Source organism: Ammospiza caudacuta, chromosome 10 (assembly GCF_027887145.1).
Source record: "Ammospiza caudacuta isolate bAmmCau1 chromosome 10, bAmmCau1.pri, whole genome shotgun sequence".
In the NCBI taxonomy this organism is placed as follows: domain Eukaryota; kingdom Metazoa; phylum Chordata; class Aves; order Passeriformes; family Passerellidae; genus Ammospiza; species Ammospiza caudacuta.
This window is the reverse complement of record NC_080602.1, coordinates 1,850,711-1,870,318: the sequence shown is the minus strand read 5'-3', so window position 1 is coordinate 1,870,318 and position 19,608 is coordinate 1,850,711. Positions and strand designations below refer to the sequence as shown.

Below are 19,608 nucleotides of genomic sequence, written 5' to 3'. Positions count from 1 at the left end.
AACAGGAACTGCGCCGTGGTCCTGCGGGCGGGCGGGGTTAGCCGTGCCCACCGGCCACTGAGCCTACTCCGACAGCCCCGCCGGCCTCCCCCCACCGGACCGTGCAAGCGCTCCGGCCGCTCCTCCCCGCCAAAGCACACCCCCACTCTCCCCAGCCGCTCCTCGGGACACTCCGTCAGCCGATACGCCCTCCCTCCGCTCCTCGGGGCTCCTTGATCAGCCGGCACCTCTTCCAGCCGCTCTTTGGGGCTCCCTCCGATAAGCGACATTCTCCCTTCCCCTGCCCGCCTCACCACAGCCTCCCCGCTCGGGACTGCGCCTCCAGGCCGCCTCTCCGGCCCTGTGGCACGCTCACCTCAGCGGCGCCGCCGCCGCTCGGCCGCCCCGCAGCATTTCAAACGGCGGGCGGACGGGGCCGCGCTTGGCCGCTTCACACCCACCGGCCGCGCACTGCCCGGCGACGGCCGCGCGACGCAACGCGATTGGCTGAGCCGCGGGACGGGGCGGAGCGCTCCGCTCGTGAAGTGAGGGGGCGGGACCGGGGGCGGGACCGGGGACGGGACCGGGCGGGACCGGGGACGGGACCGGGCGGGACCAGGGCGGGGCGTTCTTGCTAAGGTGAGGCGATCCGGGCCGGGGGCGCGGCGGCGCAGGAGGAACCAGGCGGGGGCTCGGGGGAAAACAGGAGTTTATGGCGGGGTGGGTGCGGTCATGGCTGCCCGCGGCTCCCAGCCGCTCATGAGCAGGTAGGACTGGTTGGCGATGTCGGTGCTGGACAAGCGGCCCCCAGCGTGCTCCGGCGGCGGGCCCGCCTCACGCCGCGGGCCGGGCAGCACCTCCAGCAGGCAGGGCAGGACGGTCTCCTCCGGCGGCTGCTTGTCGAAAGCATGGCCTGGGGCGACATGGAGTGGACGGGGTAGGGGCTGCCCTTCGAGCTGCCCCCGGGAGCAGCTGAGTCGCCCTGCCCACCCACTCACCTGGCCGTGTTTGCTGCTTTCCTGGAGGAAGCTGCCCAGAGCACGGTGCAGCTCAGGAACGGGCGGCCAGAGTTTCTGCTTCATGTTGCTGGCTACGCAGGAAGGGGCATCGAATTGACCCTCAGACTTGAGGTGCCCTAATGCCCCATGCAAGGTGCCCAGGCTTGGTGCTGGACCCCCCCGCCTGCCCCTGGCACAGCCCTTACCTGTAGAGGGAGGGGAAGGTGCAGCGCAGCCCCAGGAGCGCTGCTGAGAAGAGCAGCGGCACCACCGTAACACTGGGGATGAGCCAGCCTGCATCGGAGGAGGAATGCCGGAACTGTAGCCTTTCCCAGAGCCACCATCTCTGAGCCCCTCGCAGCCCCCTGCCCCGTGCCCCCCTCCCCATTTCCAGCACTGTCCGCCTCTTGCCGTCAGCCGTGTGGCTCCTGCGGCCGCGGCCTCCAGCCCTGCCCCTTACCCGCATCGGCCACGGCATCAACCACAACGGGTTTGGGCCCGGCGCTCCAGCTGCCCCGGTACCACGGCCCGCTGGGCTGGGCCCGCACCTGCGCGGGGTAGCGGGAGCCTGGCCGCAGCTCCAGGACCTCTTTCCTCGCTGCTCGCGGAACCTGCAGGACCTGCGGGGCAGAGCCGAGCTGGAGGCAGGGCTGCTGTGGGCTGGCACCAAGGGGCGGGTCCCGCTTGGCCCGACCCCGCGCCTGCCGTGTGTCAGCAGCGGAGGGGTCAGCGCTGCTCGGGGTACCCTGGGCAGGCCTTGCCTTCCAGTCATGGCTGTTCTCCATGGCACAGCGGACCTGGTAGTCCAGCTGCTCTGCAGGCAGCTCCAGGGGCGGCAGCCACTGCAGGCTCAGCCGGCCCTGCGACGCTGTTGCCTGCACAAGCTGTGGGGCATCTGTGAGCACTGCTGGTGTTGGGGATAGGCATTTGTCGCTCCTGTGAAACGGGACAGGGGACACTGTGTCCCCTGTGAGCCAAGCAGGGGCTGCGGTGGCACTGGGACTCACCAGCCTGGTGCAGCCAAAAGGGCTCCTTGAAGTAGCTGAGTGTGGGCAGCATGTGGGTCCTGGTGACATTCACCAGGACAGAGATGGCACTGCCAGCCTTGGGCTGGAAGGTGCAGGCATAGGTGCCCTGTGCCCCCCTGCTTACCTCCTCGCACTGTTGCCATGCATCTTCCCTGTGGGAGGAGTGGGGAGCCAGAGTGTCTCACCAAAGCATACCCACAGCCAGCAGTCCTCCTGCTCTTCCCCAGGAAAGCTACTGCTGCTTGTAGTTGGAGGTGCAATGTGGTGAGGGGGTATGAGATTGGTGGTGGAAGGGCAGGACAGAGCAGGGCATGGGCAAGGGGCCCAGTGTGGGATATTGGGACGCAGCAGGACCAGTGGTCTCTGGGATGTGCCTGCATGGGTGCCACCTGCCTGCCATGCCCCTTACCTTGTGCCAGCCCCGCTCGGAGGTGGCCGGTAGAGGAGCTGGTGGGAGCTGTGGGGCTCTGCAGGGTCCCAGCCCCGCTCGCAGCGCACGTGCCGCAGGTCAGGGGTTCTGCAGCACAGCCCGATGTCTCCTGGGCAGGGAGAGCCAGGACAGGGAGGGGGCTGCTTCCCCTTGGCCCCCCAAAACTTGGGAGTCACACCTTGCTACAACAGGACCCCCAGCCCTGCAGCCCCAGGCGTGGGTGCCTCCCTGCTGTTGCTCCAGCACCCTGCAGAGGGGATGGCTGCTCACCGGAGGAGTGGGGGGTCTCTGCAGCCAGAGCCTGCGACCAGGGCCCCCAGACGCCGTCCATGGAGGTACCGTCGGGCTTGCTGCACAGCTGGTACAGATGTGGCACCTCACCCCTGGCTCCAAGGCCCCGGAGCACCACCCAAGTGTTGGCCTGGACCAGCCTCTGCAGGAGAGGGGCCAAGCTGAGGAGCAACTGCAGGCTCCAAATGCCCCTGCCCATCCCTGACACCTCTATGTACCTGTCCCAGTGCTGCTCATTTCAGAGGGTGCTGCCTTGGTGGAGAGAAAAATCAATCTTCTGCCTTTCAGGGAGCTGAAGGAGAAGGGACTCTTCACCATCCAACACCTGGCTGGGTCCCATTCAGAGGTCCTGCTTTGAAGCCTCTGTGAGGTTTGCTTGGCAGTTACCAGCGAGGTGAGAACGTTGTTCTGAATTGTCCCCCATACTTCATACACGGTGTGTAGAGTAGGTATGTGCTTGTTCATCTCTATGTGTGCTCAGGGTCTGCCTTCATTTCTGGTTTTAGACCTGAGATTTCTAGTTTCTGTCAGCTATCTGTAGGATCTGTGGGCACATGCAGCTGTATTTACTGGCAGGTCGGGTATCTGACACTCATCTTTGAGTGCAAAGGCAGAAATTGAGACACTGATGATGTTATTTCCCAGAGTCCCAGTTTCTGCCCAAGCTGTAATTCAACAATGCAAATTATTCTGTAGACCTGAGCCTGTGTTTTCTGTTTCCTGGCTGAGTGCTTCAACTGCTGGTGTTGCTTTTTGGAACAGGAGCACCTGACTCTTTTATCTTTATGACTTGTGCCTTGATGATTTGAAAGCAGCCCTTGCTTTAATTTTCTAGTAAAAGGGCCTAAACTGAAAGCAGTGGACATTTTAGAAGTGTTAAGTAGAACACTGAATGAAATTTTTATTTTAGCCCTGAAGTGAGCAGGTCTGAGGCCAGAAATTGGTGCCAGAGTAAGTGCCTTTCTGTGCTTGTGCTCTCCAGCTCTTCCTGTACTTGTATGTTACCCTGGACACAGTGGGATGTGTTGTCATTTCCTGGGACTTCTCCTGAAGGCAACTGGTTTTCTTTTCAAGGTGATTCTTATGTTTCCCCTCATGGCTTCCCCAGGTGACCAACCTCCGTTCCAAGGTGTCCTGCTCTGCCATTGTCACTCTGAAAGAGCTCTCTGTGACCTTGAAGAAGGACATGGACTCTGAGGTGGATGAGGTTGCTCGGGTCCTTCTCCAGATGGTGTCCAGCTCCCCAGAATTTGTTCAGAAAGCAGCCAGTCAGACCCTGGGGATCCTGGTGGAGAATGTGACTCCTGCACGAGCAATGACTGCTCTCATGGACATGGGAGTCAAGTAGGTTCTTCTTCTTTTAGTGATATTCTTCACCTTTGTGTGTGTGGGAGGGAGAAGAGAATGGGAATGGTTGGAGGGAAGGGTCCTGTATCCTGCATCTTCTATGAACTCAGTGACTTGATTCTCCAACCAACCTCACTTCTGTCCTCTCGTCACCTATTTCTGCCCTCCTGCAGCCCATCAGTTCTCAGAATCACAGAAGTGTAGAATATGGGGAGCTGGAAGGGGCCCATCAGGACCATGGAGTCCAGCTCCTGGCCTTGCCCAGAGCAGCCCAAGGGTCACACCAAGTTCCTGAGATTGCTGTCCAAATGCTCCTTCAGCCCTGTCAGGCTTGGTGCTGTGACCACTGCCCTGGGGAGCCTGTTCCAGTGCCCAGCCACCCTCTGGGTGAAAAACCCTTTTTCCTGATACCCAAACTAAAGCTCCTCTGACTCAGCTTCCTGCTGCTTCCTGGAGTTCTCCCAGTCTGTCAGATTTTCCTAGATGTGGTGACTGATGGGGAAGTGAAAGTGCCTGCAAAGGCCAAGGATAGAGCCTTGTGCTTTTGTGGGCAGAGGGGCAATTGCAATTGCAGCTGTGAGCAGTGTTTGGTATTTCACAGCTCTAACCACAGAGGCCCTGGGAAAACCATGTCTCCTCATGATGCCACTAACTTGGGAAATGAGGAGGGTCCTTGCTGGGACGTGGAGCACATGGGGGACAATCTGCTGGGTGTGGCACAGCCTGCACAGCAGGTGCAGCTCCTGCCAAAGGAGTCTTGTATAACTGTCCTGGCTTAGAGCTCTACTTTCTATGCAAACTGATGTTTCATGTTAGCCTTGAGAAGATGAATCACTCTACAGGCACCTCCACAGGCTGACAGCCATGGGACAGTTGGAGCAAATGCTGCCTTAAATGTTGGTGCTGGGCCTGATAGTTCCCAAGAGACACTCTCTAGAGCAGGACAGCCTGGCTAAACTGCCTGCCCCCCTTTCCTCAGCTTTGCAATAGGGTAAAACATTCAGATGGATCCATTGCCAAGCCCCACAGCAGAAACAGGCTGCATTGCTGGATATTCTGCAACTTCACAGCCCACCACGTGTTTTCCCTGCATTTGTTGTTTTCCAAAGGTCTGCAGATTTGGGGATAAATGGGTGGAAAGAGCCTCAGTCCTGCTGTACCTCTGTGTACTGGGTGTCCTCTGATGGGTCAGCATCAATTGTCCTTAATTTCTAAATTATTCATGTGTAATCTATTTCTTTAATCTTACTCCGAGCAAATACTGTGAAAGAAACTGAGTATCAGACAGTGCAGGGAGACTGAATTCCTCCCTCTTCCGTGCAGGCAGGCCTAGTGTGCAATGCTACCTTTGTGTTTAGCTGAGGACAGAGCCTTGTGCAGGTGTCTGAAGGCGCAGGGAGAGCCCGGGCTCCTTCCCCCAGCAAGGGCAGGGAGCAGCTCTGGCCAAGGCCGGCGCTGCCGCTGCTCCTTGTCCCTGTGCCCAGGGTTTGCTCTCTCCTCCCCAGCAGCCGCCCCGCCCCGGTGCGCGAGTGTGCGGCCCAACTCCTCCTGTCCCTGGTGGAGAGAATTGGAGTCACCCAGCTCGCAGGCACCCCCAGGGCTGAGAGGCTGCCACACGTGGCAGGGAAGCTTGCTCAGGACTGCCACAAGGACACAAGTAATGATCTTCATTCCACCTCCCAAAACAGGAAAACCGCTTTGTGTCTGGCTGTAAAGGTGAAACCACACAAGAGTGGAAACTAAAGGGAATATGAAGTTACCTCACGGTGTGAATAAGGGTCACAGAACCATGGAATATGCTGAGTTGGAAGGGCCCATCAGGGTCATCGAGCCCATCTCCTGGCCATGTGCAGTGACCCCAAGAGTCGCTCCATGTGCTTGAGAGCATTGTCCAAACTCTTCTTGAGCTCTGTCAGCCTTGGCACTGTGACCACTGCTCTGGGCTGCCTGGGCAAATGGCTGTGCTGGGAAACCTGAGGCTGGCCAGCAAAAAGGAGCATTGCCACCTTTTTCCTGTGGCTTGAAGGATTCTTTACTGAGATCAAAAGAGCTCAGATCAGCCAGTCCAACACTTTTGTTTGGCCTTAGGTGCACAACACAAAGCCAAAGTGTTGGCTAATGTTCATCACTGAAGGATCCCAACATCCATTTCCCATTAACTTCAGACTTTCTAGAAATATTTCAGGGGTCTTTAGCCAAAATATTCAGTCTTTCTAAACCTGTTCTGGAGATTTCTAGAATGCTGTTATCTGTGGCTCAGTGAGTTCCAAACTTCTTCTTGAAGAAAACTCTGGTTTCCTACTGGCAAAATCAACCCAAATCACCAAAATCCCCTTCCTTTGGTGATGAAATTCCCATGAATAGCTGCCAAGAACACCAGAGCAACCAGCTGTCCCTGTGCATACCCATAGTATAGAATTATCAAGAGGATGCATGAGGTGTTTTGTCCTGGCTTCCCTGCCAGGTAAAGAAAGGCAAATTATTGTGCAATGGCAGCAAGACACTGCTAACAGGCTCTGACAACAAAGCAGATGTGTTTTGCTTGTTCCCTGGGATCCTTTGATGCCACAGAAGCACACCCCCAGTTTCAGAGTGAAATGGTATTTTTCTGTGGCCCCACATTCTCCTCTTGCCTCTTGTGTTCAGCTGACAGCACTGTGCAGTGTCAAGTGAGGTAAATCTCCCTCTTTGCTGAGTAGGCAATGCCTTCTTGTGCAGGGATTGCACCTGATGAGTTTAAGGTATCAGTCTCTTCTGGTAACGCTCTTCCTGTGTTTGTTCACTTTTGTTTTGTTTCCTTCCTTCCTTCCTTCCTTCCTTAGGCATTATGGACAGGAGATGGTGAAGATGTTGCTCAATATTCAACAATTTAAAACAGTTTTGGAACAATCTCTTTCCCCCCGTGACCTGGAAGATATTCTGACAAGAATTAAGAAGAAAGTAAGTGCTGGGCAGGAGAAATGTCTCCTTTGTGCAAGTATTGCCACTGCTGATATGAGATCAAACATACCCAATCTGTCTTTAGCTCATTCCTCTTCTGCTGAATCATTTTGCTCCTGGGAATGAGCTGTTAATCCTCAGCCTGTTCATCTGCAGACCACAAAGGAACTGATATTACTAGGGAAAAGTGGGGTTTTGAATATTTTCAATACTTGTCACAAAGAGGAAAGGGAAAGAGGAGAAAATGGATTTACATTTAAGCGTAAGCACCCACCATGCTCTCCCTACCCTGCCCCCTCTAAAGCAATTAAGTGAGAATTGTGCTTCTGAAGATAACAGAGTCTTTGCAAAGGACACTGGAAGTAGTAGTGCCAAGAAAATTCCCAAATTTACAAAAGATGTCCAAGCCTAGTTACTACAATGACTGTCTGTCTTTTGGGAATACTGCCCTGCTGTCCAGCCATGTGGGGCTGGAAGAAGCTTGGTGAATTCAGCAGCATCCAGTGAAAAATCCTTTGTTTGTTTGAGGGAGGCAATTTTATTTTTTCTATTGACGTTATAGAAGGGAGCCTGCCTTTGTGCAGGCACAGGGAGAGTGAGTGTTGAACCAAATCAACTTCCAACACACTGGGCCAACCCCCAAAGAGTCCAGTTTGTTCTGTTGATTCCTTCACAAACACTAATTGCCTGCCAGTTTGCATTATTCCCATTTATGCTCAAGACTAAGGAATTTGGGATTTTAGACTGCTGCTGAGTCTGGTAGCACCCATAACCTGCCTTGGGCTATTGAAAACGAAGAGTTGGCATCACTGAATCTCTGGTCTGTTTTCATCTGTAAGTTAGGAAATGTTTCCCTAAGCCTTGGTAGCAGTGATCCTGGTTTTAACTTGTGTTTTCAACAGGGAATTTCCTGGTTTATACTCTAAAGATTGATGGGGTTTCTCTGTGTCTTTGTCGGGGATGGAAAACCAGAAGGCTGAAGGCCCATCTGTCAAGGAGCCGGTGAAGGAGAGGAACGATGGCTCAGAGGAGCCCCAGGCCACATTGTCTGCTGGCAAACGGTGCTGAGCACTTTTGTCAGATGTGACAAAGCACATGGCAAGCTTTACATGCCTCTTCCTCAGGAAAAACTGTCTGGCAGAGATGACCAATGCCACAGATTGTTTCCTTTCCCTACAAATGCTCTAGGATAAAAAATGTCTACTTGTGCATTGTGCTGAACACAACTTCTCTGGAGGGGTTTCCACAAAAATGGAGAGACAAACAGACACCCATTGGTGGCAGCTCAGACGATCCAGTGCAGTGGCAAGGGCAGTGCTGTGGAGGCTGGGAGAGAGCCAAGTTTCTGCTGCATGACTTGGGACAAGTAAATTCAAACAGGGCTTTTTTTCACCTGAGTGGAGTCTTTTTCAGATGGGTGTTTTGATGAGAAATCTCAGTCTGGAAGCAAGATGCCCTTCCACAAAGATGCAGTTCTCATCCGTGTGGTTTGGCCTGGCAGAATCGTGGTTTCCTTACCCTCAAACAGTGCCAAGTTTGAGTAGTAAGGAGCAAGGCAATTCCTGAACAACTTCAGTCAACAGGTGTCTCAATGTGCACTTTTTGCTTTGAAATTCCTGTCCTTCACGTAATCTGCTTGATGGACAGCATGTTTGGTTTATTTCCCCCTGTGCTGCAATCAGCATTTAAGACAGGAATTTGCTCCTTGCTGTCTCTTCATGGCAGCTGCAGAGCTGCTTGTACCTGTTCTGCTCTGATAGCAGAGGGGATTTATTTAGCTCTGTCCTGCTCAGCAGTGGCAGGAAAGTGACCACATGCCTCAGTAGCACAGCTGGCATCTTCCTGTGCTCATGGAAGAGACAGGTTGATCAGGAGAATTGTTCCCGGTGGGGTTGTGAAGCTGTGCATCTGGTCTCCAGGGAAGCAAATGAAATGTGAGTGTAGTTCTGGGATGTCTGGCTTCTGTTTTTATCTCTCTTACTGATTTTCTGAATCTTTCAAATATGGCCCTGTTTATCTGTTCAGAATGCATCTGAGCTACTTTTCCAGATTGTCATGCCTGGTTGCAGAGACAATTCTCCAGAGTGATGAGTTCCCTTATTCTAAGACACACACGTCCCATATGAGGAGGCATTTAAACTTGGCAGTAGTGTCTCTCTTTCTCCACAAAGCAAAGTGACCTGTGTGCCCTGGCAGCCATCTGAAGATAGATCAGATGCATCTCATCCTTGGCTTTCCTGAGTGAGCACTGGTGAGAATGTCACTTGCAGATTGTCTCCTGTAATGATTGTCATGAGGTCCATGTTGTTCTTCAGAGCCCCATGACTTTCCAGCTTGAAATCACATAATTAGGAAAGCTGCTCAAGATGTTTTGCTCACAATTAACTGCAGGTATTGTCTGTGGCTGCAGCTGTCTCCATAGAGAGCAGCAGGCACAACTTTCCCAGGCATTTTTCTGGGGAAGGCTGTGAGAAGATCAGAGAAAAGAATGAGAAACAATTCTTATCCTCACTTGCTGCACCTGTTGTTGTGAACACGTGGAATGTGTTATGGAGATTTGTTTACCAAAGGGTAATTTCTTAATTGGCCACTGGTGATGGTGTTTTGGATTCAATTGCCCAATCTGGTCTGTCTGTATCAGACTGTCTGTGAGGGCAATGAGTTTCAGTACAGTATAGTATAGTATAGTATAGTATAGTATAGTATAGTATAGTATAGTATAGTATAGTATAGTATAGTATAGTATGATAGAGTGATTGATCAGCCTTCTGGAATCATGGAGCCCATGCTAATTATTTCCACTATGGGGATGCCATGCTATGATAATTATCACCACCAGGTCCTCATTTGGTTTTATTTCCCAGGGTGAAATCTCCCTCTGATGGACACCTCCTACCCCGTGCACAAGCCCAGGTCACGTCACCTCCAGCTGTGGAAGAAACGGAGCTGCTCCAGAAGCTTCACCATCTCCTGGAAGCCAAGGGGTTTCAGGCACGGATGGAAGGAGTGGAACTCCTCCGAGACCTGTGCAAAACCAGCCCCCAGCTCATCTCCACTAACATTGCCCAAGTATGTGGGGTATCTTCACTGCTCCTTTCCTTTAGCTCCTTTCCTCAGCCTGTAGCAGCAAAGTTAATTCAGTGTGTCTTGGCACTCTGTCCTGGCTGTTTGGGACACGCTGGTCCCTCTCACCCAGACAAATGTAATTCAGGTCCAGGCTTCAGGACAAGTTATTTCAGTCCAGCTGTATTTGTCTGGCAGGTGCCTATTGATGCTGTTCATCAGATGATGGCAGAATTTTCTGCTGGTGTAACTGCTGCTCTCTCCTACTCCCAGCTGGGTGAAGTGAAGGGAATCCAGCCCCTGAAAGCATGGCAATTGTTCTCCAGACCAAAAATGGGTTTGCACAGGGAAGAGAAGTATCAGGCTGGGTTGGTTTAAACCCAGTTGTTTTATTTAAGAATACTTCTATATACTCCATCTTGTCTTACACAGGCACAGCTCTGGCTACTCATTTCCATCCTTGTTCCTATTCCTCTTGGTAAAGACAGTGCTCACCCTTCTTGGGAGTCTTTTTTTCTCTTTGGAAAAGGAGGAAAACAGCTAAGGACTCATCTCTGCCTTCTCCTCCCAGTAGCTGCTTTTTCCCTTTCTCCAGGGAAAGGTGCCTGATAATGTGGCTGTCAAGGGACTGAACCTGCTCTAATGAGAGCTGTACAGCACATTGCATTTCAGAAGTCCACCTGTTACTTAGAGAAATTGTCTGGATCCTGGAAGAGTTGATCAGGGCCCTGCTCTTCTCCAGACACTGCCTCTGAGACAAACAAAGAAAACTTAGATCTCCTCCAGCCATAGCTTTGGCAAAATCATAATTGCCCTCAGTACTTGAGGCAACTGTATAGAAAACCAGGCATTGTAAACATCTGCTTCCATTCAAAGCAAAGGTACTCTTTAGCATTAAAAAATGGAATTGATTTAATGATTTATAGATGGAGAGAAATACCATAGCAACCATTCAGTCCCCAGCCAAACCTCCTAAAAACAGAAGAAAATCTTTCAACCAGCATGAGGCTGTGCCACCATTCCATTGAGTGGCCCACAGGAAAACAGTGAAATTGTGCAAGCGAGTGCTGACCTGACAGAAAGGATCACTTTCATCTTTGACATTGCTGACTGCTACAGCCACTCTTCAAACAGGGGCATTTGAATCCAGCTTTCACATTGCTTGTTCTCTTCACAGATTTTTGATTATTTTGTCCTGAGAATATCTGACAGCCACAAGAAAGTGAAGCATAGGGTGCTGGATGTGCTGGCTGAAATCACAGGGGCCCTGAAAGATGCCTTGAACCCGGTGATCATTGGTTTGGTGGAATGAATAACAAAGAACCTGAACTCAAAGGATCCCAGGGTTTGTGGGGCAGCTGTGAAAGCACTGGGAGAATCCATTGCTCATTTGGGTAAGGCTGAGCCCTGGCAGGGACTCTCCTCAGCTTCGTCTCTGTCTCTCCTGCACAAGAGAGCGCTGAGTGCCTCGACAGCTGCTCTTGTGTGTGGAACACTGCAGCTGACACCCGCCAGAGGCTGTGCAGGTGCAGTCCTTATGCACCATCCCCAACAGGCTGGAATGGGATCAGCAATTCCCAACAGTCCCAGGAGCCCTTGGCTCTGTGCTGCTTGTCTGAAGAGCAAGTCCTGGGCTGCAGCTCTGCTACAGTTCAGGGGCAAAGGGGGTTTGGAGTTTGCTTGGGCCCCGTCTGACTTCCCAAATGAACAGCTTTGCTGTTGGCATGAAGGGACACTGACCCATCAGAGCTTCTGCAGGGCAGCCACCTGGGAGGCTCTACATTAGAGGCATTAGCTGCCTATTTTCCACTTTTCTTCTTTGTCTTCTATGTTCAAAGGGGAACTTGTGATTCCCCAAGTTCATTTCTTTATATCAAACAGGTATAAACCCAGCTGTCAATGATGCCTTGTTCCACGTGTTGTTTTGCGTGGGGCAAGATGGCCACAGCAATTAACTACATAGGCAAGGGCTGCTCTAAACTCCTTTGCCACACAGATTTATGTCAGCTCTGAGAATGCTGCACTGGGGAAATATGCCTGAAAAAAGGAGTGTTGAAGAGGCATGTCTTCAAGGGGAGCTTCCACTTTCTCCTCCCCAGCTGCTCTCTGAACTCAGGAACTGTCTTGACTCGGTGCCTTTCTGTGACCCAAGTATGGGGCTCTTCCTTTGTGCTCTGGGATGCAAAACCTTTTCACTGCTTCCATGTGACTGAACTCCTGAGGTCCCTGATGTTAAATGTTTTAACACAGCTCCTGCTACAGCAGATAACTTTGGATTTACAAATGTAAGAGGAGAGCTTTTCTTTTGGAATTTAAAACCCTGCCAAGTAGGCTGGAAGGAAAGAAGAAAAGGATTCAAAACACAGCAGAAATGTACTTTATTTTATAAAATGGGGTTGGCCCTGCCCTTTCTCCTATGACCTGAGAAAAGTGAGCAGGAACGTGTGTTTCCCTTGTAGATAAAGTGTCCCTGCTGAAAGAGTTCAGCTACCAATGGAATCACCTGAGTGGCCAAGCCCTGCTGGATGTCACCGAGCGTATCACAGGCTTGGCCTCCCCTTCTGAGCCCAGAGCTCTTCCCAGGGAGCATTTACAGGGAATGCCTGTGAGCAGACAGCAGAGCAGCTCCTCCAAACCAGGAGGTGCTGAGCGTGTCCCTGCTGCCCCATGGCCAAGGCAGGTGGGTTTGGCAGGTTTTCCCTGGCTGCTGCAGAGCTGGGCAGCACCTGAGATGGGGGCGGCGCTCGGCCTGGGGCTGAGCTCTCACTGGGGCATCTCAGAACCACCTCCAGCAAAGGGAAGGCTAAAAATGCCCCAGCTGGCTCCTCTCTGGGGAGCTCAGGGACATCTGTGATCTTTGAGGGGAAATGGTGGCAAATGCTGTTTCAGGGCATCAGTTTGTTTTGTCCTCACAGAATTCTTGTTTTTCTCTTGGAAAGTTTTGAGGCTGAACCGTGCAGGGCCTGGGGGTCACAGCTTTAGGCCAGAACTCAACAGAGGTACCAGAGGCACGGATTTAGTGCAAGGCAGCCTCTGGGGCACAGGGACAGAAGCAGAGTGCTGAGGCTCCTGCCTGTGCTGTCAGAGTGGCCTTGGACTGAGCCTTTCAGGGTGTGCAAACAGTGTCTGCCTGGGTCAGCACTGCCCAAAATGCTACAAATGCAGTTGATAATTGATTCCTCAGAGGAGCTTGCTGTGTCAGCCAGAGCCAAGGAATGGAAAAAGGATAATCTCAATATATAGCAGTAAAGACGATTGATAGCCTTGCTTTAACTGGGGCTAAAAGCACTGCTAATTATGCCAACATCTTTGAATGCAAGGTTTAATACACTTTGTGTCTTCATTAGGAATCTCAAAAAGGCATGTTCAGCAATTCGGAATGTCAAAGGCCCTGTAAAGAGCATTTGAATAAAGTAGATCTCCAGCAATAGGGAATTTAGTTTAGCAGTTCTTTTGATCTCTTTTTCAAATTAAGGAATTAGCCATAAATTAGGACTACTTTAGAAAAAGCAGATGTTCCCTCTGAGATTTAGTAGGAACAGACACCTGTTCCTCATGTTCAGTAGTCACCGATGTCTTTAATTACATTTAAACTCAAATGAATTCCCAGTTTAAAATGGGCACCATAACCCTTTCCTGCTTAGCAGAATTGGTTTTGGGTACTTGCAGGAGCTCTTTCAATTTTGATGACTGCTGACGGATTAACAGCATAGAGAAAATGAAGTCTCTTCCACCACAATATATTAAATGGCTGCTAGATAACATTTTGTGTGATCAGAAAACAAGAATGGTCTCCAGAGCATTTCAGTTTTTTGTTCTCTCAGCCAAATCTGCCATGCAAGAAGCCTGTTGGTAGTAAATATTTGTCTGTGTTTGATATAGTTCAGTTCAGAAAATGGGCAGAGAGATTTCAGAGACAATATGAGAAAACACTCATGTTTTGGTTACATTTCAGTCCCCTGTGTAGCATTTTTCTTTCTCTGTGCCCCTATTTGAGTGGACATTATAAGAAAAATGCCATTAACATTGGGAGGGGAAGTGGCATTAAAATGTGAAAATGCCCAAATGCCAATGCAATGGGGTCTGGGTAATTATCTAAGACACCCTGAGGTTTGAACCAGGTCTTTGCTGGAAGCCCCAAAAGCATTCTGCCAAAGACCCCAGCTGGTCACTGATGCTTCTCATCCAGCTGTCAGGCAGCAGCCATCTCTGGTGGGCTGGAGTTTTGAGGTGTGTTCTAACCCTGCCCTTTGCTGTGTGCCACTGAGCACAGGGAAGAGCCAGATTAGACATTTGGCACTTGGCATCAAAGTTACAAAAATGGAATCATCCCTTTTATTAGAAATCTCTCCATTTCCTCTCTATGGTGCATTTCCAAATCTTCAGTGTGGGTTTAGACAACTTCTTAATGGAAATCAAAGGCAATTGGACATTTCATTCATTGATCATGCAGAGATTGTGAAATAATTTAGTAAAGGTAGGAAGTCTGCCGCAGGGACAAGGCTCTGGTGAGAGCAGTTAGTGCTGAGGGGTGGGTGGTTCTGTTTCCAGGATGCTCAGCTGCTTTGCCCCTTTCTGGACCAAGGGGCTCTGGGTGCTGTTTTGCTGCTCTTGGCCAGAGAGGCTGGCAAGAAGCAGAAGCAGAGGCAGATCCTTGTTGCAGTGAGGCTGGTGGGTAAGGAGCTGTGTCTCTGTCCCGGCAGTGCTTGTGCAGGGGGTTCATGCCAGGAGCCCTGGAGTCGCCCAGCGCGACGCCCTGCCCGTGCTCTGGCCCTGCCTGGAGAACAAGGCGCTGCCTGTGCGGAGCGCCAGCGTCCGCACCGTGGCCACCAAGCTGGCCTCTGCCCTCTGCAAGGTGATGGGCACCCAGCTGAAGGAATGTGCTGCCAGCAAGCCTCCACATGTGCGGGAAAACCTCTCCAGAATGCTGGGCTGGTGAAGGCGAGATGTTCTCCAGAAGGCTGAGGAAGCGCTGAGTTGGACACCTCTGGATTTGCCTTTTGAGCTGTGCCAAAAATGACAAAATCCTAAGGAAGGGTGTGCATCTGCCCCACTCTCTCCATTGCCCTTCCTAGTCATGGCATGGGGGGCCTGAAGCAGCTCCAGATGGAGGATAAGGTGAAGGCAATCATGGCTCAGCCTCACACAGAGGTGAGGGGGGAGCTGGGCCAATCTCTGCTGGCAGGAAGGGTCTTGTGGCAGCCCAGAGAGGCTGTGCACATTGCCAGGGAACAGCTGTGCCCTGCATGTGCCCCTGCAATGAGCTGTGCTGCTGCCAGTGCCCCTGGAGCTGTGGGGCTGCTGAGCTGTGGGGCAGGCAGAGGAGCAGGAGGGTGCATGTGCAGCTGAGCCATTCCTGGGGAGCACAGGGCTCTGGGCTCCCTGCTGTCCCAGGGCAGCCCAGAGGCCAGGCTGGGCCTGTGCCAGCTCTGGGCAAGTGGCTCAGGGTTTGCCCTGGCCTGCCTCAGTGTCTGCCAGCAGGAGCATGTTTCCCTGTGCAGCTGTTTGGACATTTCCAGGAAATGTGTCCCAGGAAATATGGAGCTTCAGATGCTTTAGGTTTGCATTGTGGCCTCTGCTAAACTTTGCCTCTCTTAAACTTTGTGTCTCCATTTTGCAGATCTGGCTGGTTACAGTCTTACCGAGAAGTTTTCTCTGGACACTTCTGACGTTCCCTCACCCACAAAGTCCTCGCCTCCCGTCCAGAAGAGCTCCCTGTCCTCCAAAGTCAGGAAGAAGATGCCGCCTGTATGAAGAGTGTTTGCAGATTAGGATTGATGCGTTAGGCTTCATAGTTACAGCTGTACATATGTTCTGATCTTTCGATGTAGTTTTGAATTAATGTGGTTTGATTCTGTCTTTAAGTTTTGATGACGTATTTTTAATTCTATATATTTTATTTTGATGATGAAAAAAAGTAAATAAATAAACAAAATTGAAAAAACCAAAAGGAGAATGTGAGACCAGGGCCTGCTAGCCTAGAGATTATGGGAGTGCAGCTCACTCGATGTGCCAGTGTCTCACCACATCCTTTCCTCATTGGGCCTCTCCTCTTCCTCTTTGGCCATCTTTTCTTTGTGTTATTTGTGCTGCTCTTTGTTTCTTGCCATTACAGCAGAGTCACCTGTTGACCTGTGTGGGGGACAATGGATCCAAAAGATCCTGTCTAGTCAAAGGTTTTCTACCTAGGTGTGTTCTGTGCTCACCAAAGGCCTGAGCAAAGAAACCAAGAGAAGTGTGCCCAAATCCCAAAGCTTTGCTCCTTTGCAATCTCCCACTGATCTGGCTCACAGGTGTCTTCAATCACAATTTCATAGGTAAGAAGAGGTCATGTATTTCACTGGGAAATGATGCACTGCTTTGGCAAAGTCACCCGTATGTATATTTACCCGGGACAGCAGTGCAGCTGTGTTGTTTGCACCTTGTTTGCAGAAGGATGAGTGCCCTGGGAGGCCAATAACAAGTGACAAGGGCTCCTCAAATCTGCACTGCAGCCTGGGTGCCATTCAGCCCAGAGCTAGGGGATCATTTGTTCCCATGGACCAGTGCTTGCCAGTGGAATGAATTCCTGCACAGCTGGAAGAAGCAATTCTGGATTCAGCTCCAGCTCTTGGTGGGCTGCATGGTCATTGACAATGCTGCCCTTCCAGAAATTATTCTGCAGTTTCCTTTCATAGTAATATGAAGCTTTTAAACTTCACATTTCAATTTGCTTTGCCCTAAGGAAAAACACTTCTGGGCCCAGTGCAAGCTGTAACCTTTTGACAGCAAAGTCCTCATGGTTGCCAGCTTCTGATGTCACACAATGTCACCTGGCTGCCTGTGTTTGCTTAGCTCTGGGTCTAGTCCCGGCCTAGCAAAGCCCAGGCAGGGTGGAACGTTGCAGGGAAAACTGGTCCATGAGCTTATGGGGTTGCCATCAGCAGCAGAGTCAATGTGCCCTTTGGGGACTTCTCTGGAGATAAATTTAGGGACCTGCTCCATGCCACAATATTCTCTTAGATCTTTCTGAAATATCCTAGAAAAAGCTATGAAACTTCACATCTCCTTGCACACCCACTGTCTGAAGAGGGGCATTTTTGTCCCTCCTCAAAGTCATTGCTCTTGCACACCAGAAACATGAACATCAACCAACAGGAATGATGCATGGTCCTGCTGCTGCTGCTTCAGAGCACTGGGCAGTGCAGACCTGGGTGTTACCAATATGAGCACTTAATTAGCATTTCATGCTCCTTCACGCTGTCCAGATCTCAGGGCTTTTTGTTTCAAAGCAGCCACTGCACCATCTCTAGAGAAGAACAGGAAATGGGAAACAGAGACTGCCAGCCTTGCAGGGGTGTGAGAGAAAACCTGAAGTGTCTGCATCAAAAGATGAATGGGAAGAGTCTAAGTGCCAAAGCAAACGCTTCGTTGGGATAGCAGGAGCAGTTCTTTACTGCATGCTTGCATGAAGATCATTTGGGACACTGAGAGGTGCTTTAAAAACTTTTATTCCATTTTCAGTCTCACGAGAAGGGAAAGACAATACACATAATTCACGCCATCACAATCAGAAGCCAACTATTTCCTAATTACAATATTCTTGGTCTATCAGCCTTTTGCCTTGCCATGTTGTGAATGCCTTAAAACCAATTATTTAAAACTACCCCTTGTGGGTCCTACTACAATGCATCTTTCATAGCTCTATTTTTCCAAAGTCTTATTTGCAAGGCCATCTTTTGAAACATTTTTCTAGCTCCATTTCTCTCTCAACAATATCTGTCCTATTCCATGGCATTTTAAAGTTAGCATTTCTTGTCCCAAGATTTATATAGAAATTCATACTGTGTGGGCCTTCTATTAGGCTCTAAAACCTTTCTACAAATCCATTTCCACATCAGTGCACTTGGCTCCTTCTCTCCTCATTGTGCCTGGCAAGCCCAGGAGCCCAGAGCTCCTGCAGAACCCATCCCAGCACTCAGTGGGAGCAAACTTGTGTCCAGTCCTCACCCGGAGCTGCGGTGCCCAGCATTCCACCACTCTGGAATGAGGAACTGTTCCTGCTCTTTCAGAAGGAGCTAAGGAGCTTTGGCCTTCAGATCAATTGTCTGCAGGCTCCTGCAGTGCCTGGTGCTGCTCCCTTGCCAGCGGCACCCCAGGCCAGGGGGGCACATCTGGGCTGCTGTGTCTGGCTCTGGGGCTCCCTGTTCTGGGCAGTGAGGAGGAGCTGCAGAGGCTCTGCAGGACTGACAGGATGGGCTTTGGGGCTGGCAGGAGAAGCTGAGGGACCTGGGCTGCTGGAGCTGCTGAACAGGAGGCCCAGGGCTCATCGTGCAACTGCTCCAAGGGTGGTTTCAGAGAATCTCAGAATCAGCAAGGGTGGAACAGGCCATGGAGATCATCAAGTCCACCCTGTGCCCTGACACTGCCTTGTCTGCCCTGAGCCTCCTCTCCTCCAGGATAAACAACCCCAGCTCCCTCAGCTGCTCCTCACAGGACTTGTGCTCCACACCCCTCCCCAGCCTTGTTGCCCTTCTCTGGACACGCTCCAGCCCCTCCATGTCCTTCCAAAATTGGGGGGCCCAGAACTGCAAACAGCACTCGAGGCGCTGCCCAAGCAGTGCTGAGCACAGGGGAAGAATCCCTGCCCTGCTCCTGCTGGCCACACCATTCCTGAGCCAGGCCAGGAGCCATTGGCCTCCTTGGCCACCTGGGCACACTGCTGGCTCATGTCCAGCCTGCTGTCCATCAGTGCCCCCAGGTCCCTTTCTGCCTGGCTGCTGTCCAGCCCCTCTGGCACCTTGCTAAAGGAGGGAGGCAGGGAGGGAACGGGTCCAGATCCAATCCTTCCTGAAATGTGGTGTTTGCTGGCACTGCCAGTTTCCACATCTTGTTATTTCCATATTCTGGCACAGCTCAAGTGCAGCAACTTGCTGGCAAAGAAAGTCAAAACCAAGCAAAGATCTGGTACCGACAGCAACCCGATCTCGTGTGCTGACACCGCCAGTACCCAGATCCGGAATTTTTCAGATGCCTGCACAGCACAATTCCAGCAATTTGCTGGCACAGAAAATTACCATCAGAAAATTTCTCAGTGCCAGCTCATCCCTCACCCAGATCTGGTGTGCGCTGGCGCTGTCAGTGCCCACATCTGGAAATTTCTCTCTTCTAGCACCACCCATGTCCAGCAATTTGCTGGCAAAGAAAGCTAAAACCTGGCAATTTCCCCTTGCCAGCACTGCCCAATCGGGAGTTTGCTGGCCGCAGGACCCCAGGAAAGAAGGAAGGAAAGAAGGAAAGAAAAGAGGAAGGCATCCAGATCCAGTCCTTCCTGGAGCCTGAAATGGGCTGTTTGCTGGCACTGCCAGTGCCCAGATCTGGAAATTTCCCAATTCTGGCACAGCCCAAGTGCAGCAATTTGCTGGCACAGAAATCCAAAACCTGTGGCAGCTTCCTGCTACTGGCTCTGGCACCGCCCCCACATCTTGTGTTTCATGTAACCAGAACCCAGATTTGGAAATTTCCCGGTGCCAGCAGAGCCCAAATCTGGCAG

The 19,608-nt window shown here is 51.5% G+C and overlaps 1 protein-coding gene across 1 annotated transcript; it reads right to left on the bottom strand.

The window, feature by feature from the left end:
• Window positions 1–689: 689 nt before the first annotated feature.
• LOC131562085 (thrombopoietin receptor-like) lies at window positions 690–19,237 on the bottom strand. The gene is made up of 10 exons (XM_058811662.1): window positions 19,169–19,237; window positions 19,027–19,089; window positions 2,706–2,868; window positions 2,415–2,544; window positions 1,985–2,157; window positions 1,739–1,881; window positions 1,438–1,597; window positions 1,184–1,271; window positions 974–1,065; window positions 690–892 (listed from the first exon to the last, which is right to left on the bottom strand). Exons 1-10 carry the CDS (start codon window positions 19,235–19,237, stop codon window positions 690–692), a joined length of 1,284 nt encoding a protein of 427 aa, XP_058667645.1.
• Between the last annotated feature and the right edge of the window lie 371 nt (window positions 19,238–19,608).